This window comes from Halichoeres trimaculatus, unplaced genomic scaffold, assembly GCF_033239565.1.
Source record: "Halichoeres trimaculatus isolate MK-OKI-2021-1 unplaced genomic scaffold, fHalTri1.1 fHalTri1_scaffold_10, whole genome shotgun sequence".
Classification (NCBI taxonomy): domain Eukaryota; kingdom Metazoa; phylum Chordata; class Actinopteri; order Labriformes; family Labridae; genus Halichoeres; species Halichoeres trimaculatus.
Window position 1 is genome coordinate 5503214 of NW_027437187.1, and position 17185 is coordinate 5520398.

Genomic DNA, 17185 nt, shown 5'->3' on the forward strand with positions numbered 1-17185 from the left:
TTATTGTAACCTATCCTGGGACAGGTCCCCAAATTACCAAACAGTAGGGACCCACTTTTTGGTACGCTTTTGTCAGGGTGCCAAGCTGAACCAATCCAAACCCTAGAAGGTGGAGCTAGAAACACTGCAGTTTATTAATTGGTGGAAAGAATGCTCATGGTCACACAGCAGCTTCTGTATTTCCCCTCCCAGCACACAGTCTTTCTGAAACAAAGCTCAAAAAGTCACATGGAAATCACAAAGAAGATGAATTGTTGGATGTCTTCCATCATTGCTCTTTGTTCAATGCTACCAGTAAATATGACATTAAGTTGATATAATTAAAATCTTAAGTCTATGCGACAGTAACCCTAAATTCAAACCACTCACAAAAAAACAAAAAAAAACAAAACAGGGACAGGTGAGATTACCATTTAGCCCGACTAACTTTTGTTTCAATTAGTGACACACAAATAGTTCAAGTATTTTTTTTCCAACAACTGTTCTATGTTGGACTAACAGAATTGGTTTAAAGGGCAACTCCGTTTTTTTTACACCTGGACCTTATTCATAGGTGTGTGCATGCTCATATACTCACTCAGACAAACATGGTGCAGCTCGGAGTCCTTCAGAAGTTATTTAGATTCAACTGATTTTAGCCGCACTTAGCGGGGGCCACGGCAAGGGAGCTTCAGCGCAGGACATAATCTCTGCAAAATCGTTCATTTCAGCTATATTTTTTCATCCATCGCCAGTGTTATCATAAAGTCAGCTCGTCTACCGTCTTCAGGTGGGTCAGCTGACCCAGAGCTGACTTTGACGGTTGTCCTTACCAGTTTGAGCCTGAGTACACGGACGAGGAGCTCCATGAAAGAAGGATGCAGAGGCAGAGAGACGAAGAGCTGGCTCGAGAACAACAAACAGGAGCACGTCCACGACTCAATGTGAACTGGTGGTGCGCTTGTGGACAGTGTTTGCCTATGGCAACAGAAGAGGAGTGTGTTTTTGATAATGATGGATAGCAATGGATGAAAAAAATATAGCCGAAATGAGCGATTTTGCAGATTATGTCCCGCGCTGAAGCGCCCTTGCTGTGGCCCCCGCTAAGTGCGGCTAAAATCCGTTGGATCTAAATAACTTCTGAAGGACTCCAAACTGCACGATGTTTGTCTGACTGAGTATATGAGCATGCACACACCCATAAATAAGGTCCAGCTGTCAAAAAAACAGAGTTGCCCTTTAAGTTTCATGTGCTTCGTAATTTGATTCATTTCAAATCAGAATCTTGCATAATTCCAACTCAAAACAAGCTAACCCAAATTTCCATTCTTTTTACTTAAATATTCTCTGTAACTAAACTTCAAAAAACTGCTTTTTTACAGCATTTTGTAGCTGTGATCGAGAAGGGGACAAAGTGGATAAGAAACCCTACCGTAAAATGAGATGTGGTTGGGGCAACTTTGCATATTTTTTTTTACCCCACATGGCCGTCTGTGGTCCACATGGCACGGACATAGATGGAGCTCACACAGCTTTATGGTATGTGTGTGCAAGATGGAGTTTACATACAGCTATTGTGTGCCTGTGCAGGTGTGGCAGGCAGCACTCTGACCACTCCCAACACCAATCAACCCACTTTATTGAAGGCATCTGGAGCCTTTGGTAGGCCTCTTGCTGCTGCCTGGCTGATTTGTTGTGAAGCTGTGCCTATTGGTATCCCTGGTCTCTGTTGTTCTCTGCATTTAATTTCAAGGTGATTGATCCACTGCTGTTTTTGCCCCCTCTTTTGGTTGTTTTAACCCTTTACACTCATTACTTAAACATTTTTCCCCAGTGGCTCCCTTGTTTACCTTTGTGTTTCATTTGTTAGTGCTTCATTTCAGCTTATTTAATCAGTATATATATATATATGTATATATATATATATATATATATATATATATATATATACACGTTCTTTTTACTTTTTTCTATTTTAAGTTTTGTAAGAAGTAAAACACTCTTTTTCTCTTACTTTTGGTTCGTAGCTTAATTGTTTAACTTTTTCCTTTCTTTCCCCTTCATGTAAAGTTACAAAGTTCTGACTTTTTATATTTTGATTCAATAAAACTTTTGAATTTTTTTAAACCCTGCCTCTGCCTTTATTAGATCTTACCCGTGTAACCTGTGTAAGTTACAGTAATTGATAAAATAATAACTGTAGTTCCCGGGTTTAAGTTCTCAGGTGGTGTTGCTGGTGATTCCACTGTTAGGACACAGTCACGCTGGCAAACGGTACAATGCTTAAGCACACTTCAGCCCTAAAGCACATTTTGAATGGCCAGTGTGACTGCAACCGTGCCGCACTTGAGCATGTTTCACTTCTCTGCTTTGGCACGCTTAAGAGAGGTTGGCTTCAGCACGGTTTACTTTATGCACGAGCACAAGCACGCGGAGTAGGTACACAGTAGGTATGATCCCTGACGTATGAACACCGCAAGCCAGACAATCATTTTGAACAATAGCAGGGTGTTAGAGGGCTGTGTCTGACCAAAATGACTTGCCAAAAGTCAAAAAGTCTCTATAGTTGCAGTAGTGCTTTGTGTGTCTCATTGTGCTGACTCTGATGAGATCACGTTTCATGTAAACAGGCGCTACACGGTGATGTCGGCAAGCCATGCACGTGTGTGTGATACTCTCACAAGTCTGGTCCATATTGGAGTGGTGTGACTGCAGTGGTCTGACTTTGGATGGCCAGAGTGACTGCACCCTTAAACTCAAATCCTACTCCACCCTGCCACACAGGGTTGAAACTCCACAGACCTCCAAGTGGTGTGTGTACAGGATGGAGCTCACACAGCTTAAAGGTGTGTCTGCTGGGTTGGAGCTTACCCAGCTTTAAGGTGTGAATACAGACAGAACTGTTTTTAAGTGCTAAACCTTAGATCAGTGTTTCCCAATCCTGGTCCTGGAGGACCCCTGCCCTGCATGTTTTTTTATGTTCCGGAATCAACACACCTGATTCGAATGATCAGCTCGTCATCAAGCTCTGGAGCCTGATAACGAGCCATTCATTTGAATCAGGTGTGCTGGAGTGGGGTAACATCTAAAGCAGGGATGTCCAACTCGTGCCATGGAGGGCCAAGAGGCTGCAGGTTTTCTTTCCAACCAAGAACTCCACCAGCTGATTCCACTGATTAGCCCCTGCTCTCTGCTTGAAGGTGAGGTAATCAGTGGAATCAGCTGGTGGAGTTCTTGGTTGGAAAGAAAACCTGCAGCCTCTTGGCCCTCCATGGCACGAGTTGGACATCCCTGATCTAAAGCATGCAGGGCAGGGGTCCTCCAGGACCTGGGTTGGGAAAAACTGCCTTAGATCTGTTTGAAACAGGAAAAACTGATATCTCTTACCCATAAACTCTCAGAAGGCTCTGACATTAACTAGTGACAATTTGCAGTCAGACCCTTCAGGGTACAAGCTAAAACTGAACCCTAGACCATATTAATCGATCAGTAAATCAATGATTCATTAATCTTTTTTTTTTTTTTTTAAGTAAGCCCCAGGTCACAACAAACAGATCCACTGCTTGGCATTGTAGTAATGCTGATAGTGACACTGGCCCTCATTTATCAAACGTGCGTATGCCTGAAAAATGGGTGTATGCTCCTTTCCACACACAGATCAGCATTTATCAATTTGAACGTGGGGGTCGGGTACTCTCAAATCCTACGAGTTTGTGTACGCAACTTTCATGTGAGTGGAGAGCGGGTGCAGGGAGAGGAAAATTATCAGATCATATGAAAACAAAATATTTTCAGAAATGAAAACTGATGTTCTTAGAATAATATTTAGATCACTGAATTAGATAGGACACCAAAAATGCTTTTAACAGTTTACTGTTATTCCACCATTCTATGAAATACATTATATACAATTTATCCGTATAAAAAAAATTTATTGGTTTACTTTAAAAAAAAAAAAAATTATAAATAGAGGCTGTTATCACTACGGTCTACCTGTGCGTACCTGTCTGTGATAGGTTCAGGCTGGAGTCTGCAGCTTCTTTCAGAGCTCAAACACATTTCTAAAAGCCAACTTTTCCATGTTTCTGGACCTGAACGGTAACAGTTATTAATATTGTGGCTTTTAATAGTCGGACATCACAGATGAATTAATCAAGGTATAAACGACGGATGTGTAAATGAAATGTTAAACTCTGCTGTATTTTAGTTTGTCACATCCACACTGCTGACGGCTGCAGTGTTTTTCTTGTGGACAAGTTTTTTTCTGACCCGCTCAACTTTTCTGCCACTTTCCTAGCTGCCAAACAACGCAGTGTCATTTCCTCTCCACCTCTATTGCTATGGCGTTGTTGATTACCAGCATGGAGAACTTCCCTTTTACCCATAATGCGTCTCTCCATGTCATAAATTCCGTGGGTTCTGCCAGCTGAACCTTGAATATTTAGGGGTGTGTTACGTAAATTACGATTGTTTCAGCCGCCACATTTATCGACAGCTGATCAGGCGTACGCGTGATTGGCCCTGGTAGGCACGTTTCATAAATCAGACATGAATGTTGCTGTAGGATCCTTTTTACACCCAGATCTGCACTAATTCCCACGCAAGATTGATAAATGAGGGCCACTGTGGATAACCATAGCAGCTGGAGTCTGGCAGGTCCACAGTAGCAGACTGTCCACAATCCAGAGGAACCTACAAGACCAGCCAGGACCAGATGTCTGCCCCCTGGATGCTGACTGGTAGATGATTCTAAAGAAGAGGAGCCTGATTACTTACAGCTCTACCTCCCATACTACTTTAAGAGACCCTAGGTATGATGAGAGGGCCTGGTGCTGAGAACATAGTAATGTAGATAAAACAATGTGATGAGGTCATTATGAGAGACCTGATGATAGTCACCTCCTCACTGCCATCGGACTAACACATAGACCTCATAACCTGCTCATTATCTGCTGTGTGTGCGTGTGTATATGTGTGTGTAACCTCTTCAGTCTCTCTGCCATCATCTGAGATCTTTGTGACTCTACTCTCTGACTAGAGCACATTAAACCCTTAATGCTCCTGAGCTGCTCAGTTTACACGTGTGTGTGGTCTGTGGACACACCCCGGTGTGTTTTTAGAGACCACAGTCCATCATGAGTCCATCCTAAGCCACAGAGACCCAAAGGACACACAGGAAGCTCCATTTTACTGCCTCTTTCAAAGTAATGGACCTCTATTAAAATCACTCTGGCTTTGTGTTTTTCTGTGGTTTCTGAGCCTCTGCGTTTGTGTGTGTGTGTGTGTGTGTGTGTGTGTGTGTGTGTGTGTGTGTGTGTGTGTGTGTGTGTGTGTGTGTGTGTGTGTGTGTGTGTGTGTGTGTGGTTCAGACAGAGGCACTGAAATTTTGCCATGCCCTCTAAAACCCTAAAAATCAGGTTTGACCCTCTTGGTATCTCAAATGTTCTAACAATCTCACCCCAAATAAAAAATAAACACAATTCAAGCTACAAACAAGGATAAGTGGGCCCTCGCCCCAGTGTGTCCACTGGGTCATGTTGTGTCCCGCCTCATGCGCAGCAAGATCGGCCTCAGCAAAAAGAAATAAACAAAGATGAGGCCTGACCCCTACTGCAAGCATACATGGCTACTTTTAATCTTAAAATAGGTTGCAGTAGTGCTGTTGATCACTCTGTATGGCCATGACTTTAACATATTTTCATGATCTCTAATATGGTGGGCTGATTATAAAAGAATGTGGATAATGTGATTCATCGTTAAAGGTGTCTATGGGAGGAAATATCACTTGTTTCCAATAGGTGGTGCTATTTATATCACATGGATGCGTGTGGATATGATTACAGAGTTGGATTGTGACCTTGTGTTTTAAATATGTCAAAGATCAGACAATGTATGAAAATACTACCATGTGAGTGGTGTCAGCAACATGTCTTAATATAGGAGAACTTTATGAGACTTAATCAACATTGTTTTGATTCTCATGTGCTCTTTAACATTTTGCAAAAAATAAAATTTTTGCTCTTGCTTAATTTTCTGGGGAGTCTTAATTCTTATAGTGAGCCCTGGTGGACTGTATTCATGCTTTAAAATTCTTTTGAATTTGGTTTCCACAACATTGTCTTGCAGGTATAAAATTTCTGCTCGTAGCCGCTCAGTACTTTGTCAAATCATTGACAGCCACTGCTTTGTAGATAATTGCCTCTGGAATGTAGATAAGTGGTTTAAATAGTTGTAATGGCACTGACTGAAAGAGACCAATGAAATGGTTTCACCAGTTGTTTTTCTTTGAGCCTAAGATTTGTTTGCATATTAAACTACACTGCCTGGCCAAAAAAAAGTTGCCACCAAAATTCATTCATTATTCAGTATCTTCAGGTGGTCAGCTGACCTTATTCTTTGAGCACAGGCTGTTGCTGAACCTAGACCTGACCAACTGCAGCAGATCATAGACTGCCCCCACAGGCTTGGACAGTAGGCACAAGGCATGATGGGTGATCACTTCATCTGCCTCTCTTCTTACCCTGTGATGGTCCATCACTCTGGAACAGGGTCAATCTGCACATGACCTTCTTCCATCGCTCCAGAGTCCAATCTTTATGCTCCTTAGAAAACTGAAGCCTTTTTTTCTGGCTAGCTTCACTGATTGGTTCCATTTGATTTCAGAAACAGCCTATGCCACCTTTAACCGACATTCTTTAAGTGTAGCAGGGTCTCATATCCACAGCATCCCCTCACGCACAATTACGAAACGTAGTCACCAAAAAATTGCTTTGCTAAAACCATTTTCTTAAAAAATAAAGGAGCAGGTTTTTTTAAAAGTTTGGTTACGGTCTATTTCACTGAAAGTATAAAAACTTTAGATGAGTTTGTATATTTAGCTGGATTTTTAAAACATTGAAATGAATCAAATTCCAAGCATGTAACTTTTATTTATTTTTGTATTAGTCAAGCTTAAAAAATATTTGAAAAAGTTGGTGTGTAAGTTGGATCAACAGATTTTTTATTTTATTTATTTTTTAATTTCTTTTGATTACTTCAATGTATGTTGACTTGCCCACAAATGGAAATGACTAAACAAAAAAGATCAGGGCTTGTTAGTGCAAATAAAAACATACTGCTAACGAAAAGAAAAGGCTCCAAAGCACTCTGTAAATACTATTTAAATGCCTTTATTTTAACGGTATGGTCATGTAGACCTTCAAAACAAACTTTGACATGTATCGGCATCAAGCCTTCATCAGGAAGTCATACAAACAGATGTTAGGCTGCAATAGGCCCTTTCAAAGGGGCCTATTGCAGCCCTTTCCTTCCCTTTTCTTTTGTTTTCTGAAAAACATCTTGCTGATTACTTTATTTTTCTATTTTGACCCTAGTCAGAAAAAAAACAAGTTTCCCAACTTTTTAAACTTCTAGTGACCATTACTTGTTTAAAATGAGTGCGAATAACATTTTCGTGAAAAGTGAGTTGGGTTCATTTAATATTGTTTACTCAAGTCAATGCTGTGATTTACAGTGTGGTTGTTGAAGAAATGAGAAGCAGATAATTGCTCTAGTTGGGGTTTGATTACTGAAAGTTAATCGCTCATGCAGTAATTATCCAGTAGGTGTCTCCTACCTATTTGTTTTGTTAAATCCAGGTGGTGACTTTTTTTGGCCAGGCAGTGTATAAGCTGTTTGCAGACTGACAGCAGCTATTCAAAAAAGGAAGCACATACATTTTGGTGACAACTAAACATTAAATCAAGTATTCACTGCTTCTTGAATTTTGGAGACATAAGAGGGGGAGATGTGGGGGTGGTTGAGAAATGAATGACTCTTTACAGCAAGTGGTCTGACCAAAATGACTTACCATCAGTCAAAAAGTCTCTTAAGTGGTAGCAGTGTTCTCTGTGTCTCACTGTGCTGACTCTGATGAGATCGCACTCCATGTAAACAGACGCTCCATGATGATGTAGGCGGGCCAAGCACGTGTGTGATACCTGCTAAAGTCTGGTTCATACTGAAGTAGTCTCCAGCAGGGGAACGGCACTAGGGGGCTGTGGGGCAATTGGCTTAAGAATGGCACGGTTTGGATGGGCAGTGTGACCGTACCCTAAGCCAGTATGTGTTGGTGCAGCGTGAGTTAACACAGTGACGGGTTAAAGTCCGTCATTTAGAGATGTTTTTGTCTCACTCGTCTTCAGCAGTTGCAACAGTGTCGATAAAGACTCTAACCAATGTTTTCAAGTTGGACTCATGAATAAAGGATGACCTCCCATTAAAGACCACAACCATTTTGTCTCTAACATGCATTCAGAGGAAACTATTGAGGCAACTGATAAGTACTTTACATCAGATGATCAGATGTTTACACTCACAGGTTAATCATCATCAGGCTCAAACACACAATAACTCAGACACAGTCCACAGATACCATCCTTACACAGATTTATTCATGTGCTGTTCCTCTATGAGTGGTGAGCCATTCAATGTGAGTGTGTGTTTGAGACATGGGATAACATATTCTGAACGCCTCTCCAACATGTAGCTGAACTGTAATTATGGTATCTTCTGAATTAAAGGGACAGTACATCTGTTCTGGATCTACAGAGAGAGTGCTTAACCTCTCTGTCTCCACAACAGATAGTATTCTTATATGTGAACCTGAGACAGCAGCACAACCTCCTCTCACCAGATCAACCTTTATCACATCAAGTTAGATCTAGTGTTTGTCCTTTTGTGGTCATCATTCTTCTGATGGTCACATGACCCCCTCTCATCCTGTCCTGCGCAACACCAAGGCTGTTTCCCAAAGCCCAGGTACCTTGCCTTGCCTTGCCTTTGAAGGCAGTGCCTCCGAAGCCACTTCCTTCCAATCCAAGGCAAGTGTCCTGCCTCTGCTTAAAGGAGATGCTAATGGAGCAGCCTACAAAGGCACATTTTGGGAGGAGCTCAGACGGCTACAAATATTGTCATGGCTTGCCACTTTTCTACACTTTTTGCTTTTTTTTTTGTCACATCATTGACACTCTGCAGGTGCAGCTTCTCAGTAATTATAGTTACGTGAGTGACACACAAAAGAGTTAAGTGGTGGACATGGTATAAGTTGTTATTTTCAGAGGTGTATTTTGTTACTTACATTTAAATTGGAATTTACTACGCGCCTCCGCTGGTGCGTCTTTTCCTTCCATTTTTTTTCCTTTTTTGTAGATTCACGTGTTGCATGTTGGGTATTTATTGCCATGGCAAGGCAGCGAAGGATACACCTGTGTATCCTTGGTCAGTTAGCCACATGCTAACCAAACGGAGGACATATGCCTCCAGAGGACATGAACATTGGAACAGCACTTGGGCAGCGACTGATAATGTGGATGCCTGCCCACGCCCACATCAGACCAAGGCAAGGCAAGGTACCTTGGCTTTGGGAAACAGCCCACGTCAGAGAATAAATCAGCTTGTTAACAGCATATATCTGTGAATATGAATCTGAAATAAGCTGTTTGTGCATTCAAACTTTCATCTGTTCAACAAGACTCAACGGTTGATTGATTGAATCCTTTGATGAAGAAAAAAACTTCCCTCTAAGCACAGATCTGCACAGAACTGATGCTGAGGGCTGAGCCCAAAGATTGAAAGTAACGTATGAAATTAATGTAAAGTCAGCTGCAGGACAAATACACAGACCGACAAATAAAAAACAACACAAAAGAAAGGTTTGGGTTTGTGTGTGTGTGTGTGTGTGCGTGTGTGTGTGTGTGTGTGTGTGGGGTGTGGGGTGGGGGTGGGGGGTGGGGGGGTGTCCTCAGGGCTTGGTCTGGTCACACTCAGTACATTAACTCAACATTAGGAATCAATGGCTCATCCATAATGCATTATGGTCAGAGGTACATTAAGAGACATGACAGTTACATCACAGAAATGTCATCGGTGGGCGGAGCCAACTCAGGCACAGCAGCAAAAAACCCACATAGGAATTAAGACACACATGCCAACGAACACATATACATGCACAAATTTCGACATTTCTAAACTAAACTAAAAGTTTTTCGATAGGAAGCAAACTGCTAAAAATGCTAGGAGGTTTATATATATATATATATATATATATATATATATATATATATATATATATATATATATATATGTATATATTCTACACAACAATACACTGTATACACAGTAAATTACAGGTAGAAATTTTGCCAGTAAATTACTGTTATTTTATACTTAAAAGTTTTACAATGTAGAGCTAAGAAGTTTGGAGGATAAAGAAAAAATATTTTCAAGACTCAGCTTTCACCCCCCCCCCCCCCCCCCCCCCCAAATACACAAAAGTGGGTTGTTCAAATTTTTTTCTTTTTTTTTTTTTCTTTCTTTTTTGGGGGGGGGGGGGGGGGGGGGACTCCTTTCCCTTTGGGCCTGCATGGCACCTCTGTTTTTTTGTTTACTGTATAATGTCTGTCTGCTTTATTCATACAGCCCTGAACACACAGCATGCGGAGGATTTATACAGTGCAAATAGAGCAATCTATCATAACCACTAAATATTAAAACAATGTAAAAACATAATAATAAATCCTGATTTACTGTCATTATCAATAGAGAATAAGTATACAAGTTCCTTGTGGTTATACAGTCCGGCCAGCGGAAGCAGACTGGGACCTGCTCTTTGGTTCTCCGTAAATAAAGGATTTCTTTAACACGCTGCTCACTCCCAGTTTTATCGTGACTTTATCCGAGCAGCTGCGCGCGTGCACGCCAGTTTGTTCGCGCACTTGCGTCAGTCCCTTCTGGAGCCGAGGGGCGGCGCTGAAACTCGGGAATAGACCGTATCTCCCCCTTTTTCTCCCTCTCCTTCTGGTACCAGCAACAGTACGCGGGGGAGAGGAAAGGAGGTGAGAGGAGAGGGGAGAGCAGAAAAGAGAGGGTGAGATGGAGGGATGACATCAAACGATGCAGAGAGGGAAAAGAATGAACGCTTTTCCTCCTCGCGCCTCAACGGGAGTATATTCTGGATTTCTCCTTTTTTTTTCCTGCACAGTCCTTTATTTCTCAAGAGGAGCGGGAGAGCCGTGACTGGCATCATCAACACATCTGACACACACACACGGTCACGCGCACTGCTAAAGGGAGGTGTGTGTGTGTGTTCATGACTGCTCTGTGGGGGAAAAGGTGAGCACAGCCCACTCCCACGCACACGCTGGGCTGACTCCATCGGGTGGATCTGAGTGTGTTTCAGGGCTCGGGGACTGATCCGTCTCCTGAATCGTGACAGTATGGAGCTGCTCGGCGCGGGGTTCGGGGTTTGGCGGCCTCGCAGGATTTGGCTTCTGTTTCTGCTCAGCGGCGCGTGTTTTCACGGATACCTGGGCTCTCTGCTGGACTGCCCGCCCACCTGCTCGTGCTCTCCCTCAGAGATCTTCTGCAATAAGTCGGACAGTAGCAGCATCTTCCCGCTGCTCTCCTTCCAGGGCTCCGGGAGCTCCGCCAACAGCAGCGTGAGCATCGAGGACCTCTTCCAGAACATCTCCTCCATGTGAGTCCGTGTGCTCCATCAACGTGCTGTGTGTGTGTGTGTGTGTGTGTGTGTGTGTGTGTGTGTGTGTGTGTGTGTGTGTGTGTGTGTGTGTGTGTGTGTTTTATCCCACCCCGTGATCAGTGTGTTACATCTCACTCTGTGTGATCGGTGATGTGTGTATGTTCAATCTTGTCATCGGTGTTTGTTGTATCTCAGCCTATTATCTGTGTGTATATGTGTTTAGTTGGATGGAGAGTGTGAGCACCGGTTGTGTGGGATGAATTTGTTCACGTGCTCATCCACGGAGCGTGTAGGTGCGAGGCTTCCGTCTGCGCAGACAGCAGAGCGGTCAGTGAGGGATGATGACCGCGGTGGATCCTGTTAATAAGGAGTCAGTTTCAAATGGAAATCTGTTACATGATGTGAGGAGGAGGCCTGTGGTCTTAAATGTTTTTAGAGTAGTTTTTGTAGTTTACTGTAGTTTAATCTTGTCAACCATAGTTCACTGTAGTTTAATATAATATTCTAATGTAGTTTACTGTAGTTAAATATGGTCTTTTTAATATAGTTTACTGTAGTTTGATGCAACACAATGGACTGAGAGCAAAGTCAGAGTCTGAGCCATTCTCACTGATGACAAGCAGCAGTGAGAACATCACTCAGGTGTGTTAGAGCAGTGTTTCCCAACCCTGGTCCTGAGGACCCCCTGCCCTGCATGTTTTTTATGTTCCCAACTCGAACACACCTGGTTCAAATGATCAGCTCGTCATCAAGCTCTGCTGGAGCCTGATAACGAGCCATTCATTTGAATCAGGTGTGCTGGAGTGGGGTAACATCTAAAACATGCAGGGCAGGGGGTCCCCAGGACCAGGGTTGGGAAACACTGTGTTAGAGCCAGGTCTGAGGCAATACACTTAAGCTGCATTTCCACCACGCAGTCCGGGTCAGTTCAGTACGGTTTGGGACGGTTTGGTACAGTTAAGCCTGACCCCGTTTGTGTTTCCACAGCAAACTGTGCCCTCTCGTGCTAGGCGGCATGTAAGCCGGATGCCGGAAGCCGCAGCTGTTAAACAATAGCGCCACGCCGTAGCAGCTTACCCCGCTATTAAATCCAACGAAGAAGAAAACGCGACACAGTAAACAAAGAGCACGGATGGAAGACATGCAGCATTTCATCCTCTCTGTGATTGTCACGTAGCTCTCTGTTACAAAGTGCAATCAAGCTTTGTTTCAGAGAAGACTGTGTGCCGCCAGGAGAAATGCAGCCGCTGTCGGGGTAAGTGACAATTCTTTTGACCAATCAACAGTCTGCAGTGTGTTGCTCCACCTTCCAAGAGCAGATCGGTTCAATCTGGCACCCATACAAAAGGGTCCCAAAAAAGTAGGTCGGCTCGTCTCGGTTTTTAGGGATCAGTCCAGGGATAAGTCAGTGGAAATGCTGCAAAAAGCGTGCCAGACCGAGACGAACCGAACCGGTCTGCTTGATGGAAAGGCGGCTTTGCACAAGAGTATTGGTGGTCAAGGCACCTTTCCAATCTGAGGCCTGGTTTATACTCTGCGTTGACCATACTCTGGTTGACTCAGTCAAGAGCTCTACTTTATTCTGAGTTGATTTCACTCTTAAGTTCTTACTAGGACGTGGTCACACTGGTAATCTGTGCCGTGCTTAAGCACAATTCCCTTCTCCACTCTGGCACGCTTCAGAGAGGTGGGCCTCAGCACAGTTCCCTTCATGCACGAGCACAAGCACGCGTACAGTGCTAACGATCCATGATATATGATCACCAGGACCACTCGTCTGGACAATCATTTTTGAACAATAGCAGGGTGTTAGAGGCTGTGTAAGATGTGTAGGACCAAAACGACTTACCGTAAGTCAAAAAGTCTCTAAGGGGACTGTCACACTGGCCCTCCAAACCGTGCCATGCTCAAGCATGATTGCCCCCCTAAGAGCCATTTTCCCACTGGACAATACGGCCAGCGGTCAAAAAATGATTGTTGAGAGATGCGCTTGTGGTGATCATACGCAATGGATCACACGTGCTGTCTGCATGCTTGTGGTCGTGCATGAAGTGAAACTAACTGAAGCCCACCTCTCTGAGGCATGAGAATCCTGCTCAAGCACGTCACGGTTATAGTCACACTGGCCATTCGAAATGTGCTTTAGGGTTGAAGGGCACTCTGGTACGGTTTGCCATTGTGATTGCATCCCAAAGTTACAGCAGTGCTCTCTGTGTCTCATTGTGCTGACTTGAATGACATTGTGCTTCATGTAAACAGAAGATCACGATGACTTAGGCGGGCTGTGCGCGCGTGTGATACCTACTGAGGTCTGGTTCATATTGGAGTAAGCGCTGGCCGTACTCTCCAGTGAGAGAACAGCCCTGCAGGGGGGCAATCGTGCTTGAGAGGCCAGTATGACCACACCCCTAAACACAAAAGGGACATAAATGTAAACAACTTGAATGCAAGTGCTTAAACACAGCAGAAGTAGAGCCACAACAGCTGTTTTAAGAGGTCAAGTTAAGGGTCTTAATATCAGGCAGTTATCCCAACAGACAGAAAAGTTATGGAGTTAGGTAAAACATTTCTTTTTTAACTTGATACATAAAGCTGTAATGCTAATGTTGTGGCATGACTATTTCTGAATTCAAATATATCTAAGTATCATCTAACCAGACAATCACATGGCAGCAAATCAACTAAGCCCTTACACTAGTTAAAGACAAGCTACTGAAGTTCAGACTTGCCTGGTCTGATGAGTCTGGATGTCTGCTCCACATTCAGGTGGTCTGCTCAGGATTTGGAGGAAACAACATGAAAGCATGGATCCATCCTGCATTGGATCAACACTACAGCATGCTGCTGCTGGTGTTATGGTGTAGGGGAGATTTTCTTAATTATAAATGATAATGCATTTTATTTGATAGCGCCTTTCAGGACACTCAAGGACGCTGAACAAGATTAAAAACAACCACAGTAAAATCAACAGTAAAAATAAAATCAACAGTACTGATAAAAACCAACAATAGAAAAGCACAAACAGAGTAGGACAGGTGGGTAGAGGAGGTAAGTTAATGTCAAGTGGGGTACGCAGCAGAGTCCTGCACTGGGTCAGGTACCCGCAAAAAAGAGCTGATTTGCTGGTGGTTTTAAAAAACTTTTTTTTTCCCGGGTTTGGATCTGGGTGGAAAAAATAACATGCGGGTCGGGTCGCGGGTTTTAGTTTAACACATCGAAATTAATATAAAATAATAATAAACACAATGAAATAAAAACTTAAGTTGTAAGCTGGTTGTAAGGCTGTGACCATATAGCCACGCTATCCAGCTCTTATAATACATCCATGGTTGTGACATGGTTGGGGCGGGGCGGATCTTGAAAATTGGACCCATGCAGGACTCTGGTATGCAGTCCTGAACAGGTGAGTTTTGAGTCTGGACTTGAAAAGAGACAGAGAGTTCAGGTTTCGGAGGTCTGGCAGAAGAGCGTTCCAGAGCTCGGGAGCAGAGTGACTGAAGGCCCTGCTCCCCATAGCGGGCGGAGGGCACAATGAGGTGGGTGGAGGAGGAGGATCTGAGGGAGCGGGCTGGAGTGGCAACATTGAGGAGGTCAGATAGATATGGAGGGGCGAGGTTGTGGATGGCTTTGAAAGTATACAGAAGGAGTTTGAATTCTATTCTATGCTTGACCGGTAACCAGTGGAGCTGCTGAAGGATGAGGGTGATGGCTAACTTTGGGTTCCCTGTTACCAATTCAACATGGCCCACAGCTACAAAGACTCACAACAATTCTGAAGACCAAAGGGGGCTCTAGCAAGGTGCATCTCATTAAGTGGCTGCTGAATGTTTACAGCAGGGGTCACCAACATGGTGCCTGAGGGCACCTGGGTGAGAACCACTTCAGGCCCCCATGAGGCATGTTCCATAAAACAGCACTGGTCAAAATGGAGCTACTTCCAGAAATGTTTCCCACCATCATTGTTGTGTAAATTATTAGCAGTGTTTTCTCTTGGTTCAGCCTTTTAGCCCCGGTGAAGGGGTGGCAACATTGGGGGATTGTTCCTTTCACCTCTTTGTCCACACTATGGAGTGTGCTTATCTGTGTGTCAATGCATGCACATGTTTGAGTGTCTATGAACACATTTGGGAGGGACACAAAGGAGCACGAGGAGAAATGCGAATGTGACGATGTACACAAATCATTCAGCATGACGTTTGCCAACCTTTGTTATCTTGGGTATTATCTGTCTTTACCCGCGTCACACCTCTCCAGCTTTGAAACAATAGTATTCACTGTTAGTATTGAACAGTGCTTTAGCTAAATCTGACAGTTTCTGTTGTGTTATCAAAGAAAAATATTGTATGAACTTATAGTTTTACTGACATTTTCTATGCCTCATTCCAATTTTGTACAAAATCAGCAGGGACAATACCTTCTATGCAGCCATGGATTCTCCTGTTCTTACTCTTTGATATTTTCTAAATAGAACCCTTAATATGATGCTAAATAAAATTATGTTAAACAAGTCTGAACAAGTGGCGCAACTGTAAGCACTGCAGCCTCACAGCAAGAAGGTCACTGGTTCAAATCCCAGGTTGGCTGGTGGGCCTTTCTGTGATGAGTTTGCATGTTCTCCCCGTGCATGTGTGGGTTCTCTCCAGGTACCCCGGCTTCCTCCCACAGTTCAAAAAAATGCTCACCAGGTTAATTGGTCACTCTAAATTGCCCATAGGTGTGAGTGTTGTCTGTCTGTGTTAGCCCTGTGACTGACCAGTCCAGGATGCACCCCACCCAATGACAGCTGGGACCCTGAACAGGATGAGCAGTTCATGGAATGAATGAATCAAGTCTGAACAAGGTCGGTCACCTTCAGTCCAACACAAATGATAAAAACACTCTGTCCCCATTCTCTGTGCTCACTGATCAAATATTCAATAACATTACTGACAATTATGACCCTATTCATGTGACACACATTGCAGCACATTGTGTGTGTGTTCAATTGCCACTCCCCCCTCCACTCCCGCAACAGTGAACCTTCAAAAAACATCGCTTTGGCAGGTGTCACAGTAGGAAACATTTCTCAGGATGCTGTTGATGATTTTTGGAGACAGAAAGATCACATATTATCTAGAAGTCAACAAGAAGCTCTAAAGTCCATATTGGAAGGATATATGAATCATTTTATTGTTGAGAAGGTCAGTAAAAAGCTTCAGAAATCACAGATCCCGATGCAGGCCTGAGAAACTTGTTAGCATCAGCATCTCAGACAACAAGACAGAGGATCAGCATTGGTCAGGACAAAAACATAACCTCCTTTTTAACATCTTTACCAAGAGTGTGTCTCTGTTAGTTTGGAGCTACAGGATTTACACTGAATCATTCAGCACAAAGTTTGACAACTTTTGTTATCTCAGCTATTACTGATAAACTATTGAAGCTAAGCTCCAGAAGCTAACATTAGTTTAGCTAGAGCATCTGGACAACAGCTAACAATGATGTAGGATCACCAAAGAACAAAACATACCAGTTAACTCCCAACAAACAAAGAGAAATGATGAGCATGATGAACATAGCTAGGAGCTAACGGTAGGCTAATTTTAGCAAATTTTTTTGCTAATGTTAGAGATGTTGAAGATAACTTTATATTTTTTACCAGGAAAGTGACGATATGTTTTCTCATATCCGAGTTTCAGTCAGTTGACC

At 43.2% G+C, this 17185-nt stretch overlaps 1 protein-coding gene across 2 annotated transcripts in view; it reads left to right on the plus strand.

The window, feature by feature from the left end:
* The first annotated feature begins 10737 nt into the window (after positions 1-10737).
* The window catches only part of LOC141796446 (NT-3 growth factor receptor-like), a 43581-nt gene continuing 37133 nt past the window's right edge, over positions 10738-17185 (plus strand). The window contains exon 1 of one of the 2 annotated variants that reach the window (XM_074677562.1): positions 10738-11494. In XM_074677562.1, the coding sequence (XP_074533663.1) occupies positions 11235-11494 (260 nt within the window). In that variant the 5' untranslated portion in view covers positions 10738-11234. The remainder of the gene's footprint in view (positions 11495-17185) is intronic. The other variant, XM_074677563.1, reaches the window with a different exon arrangement.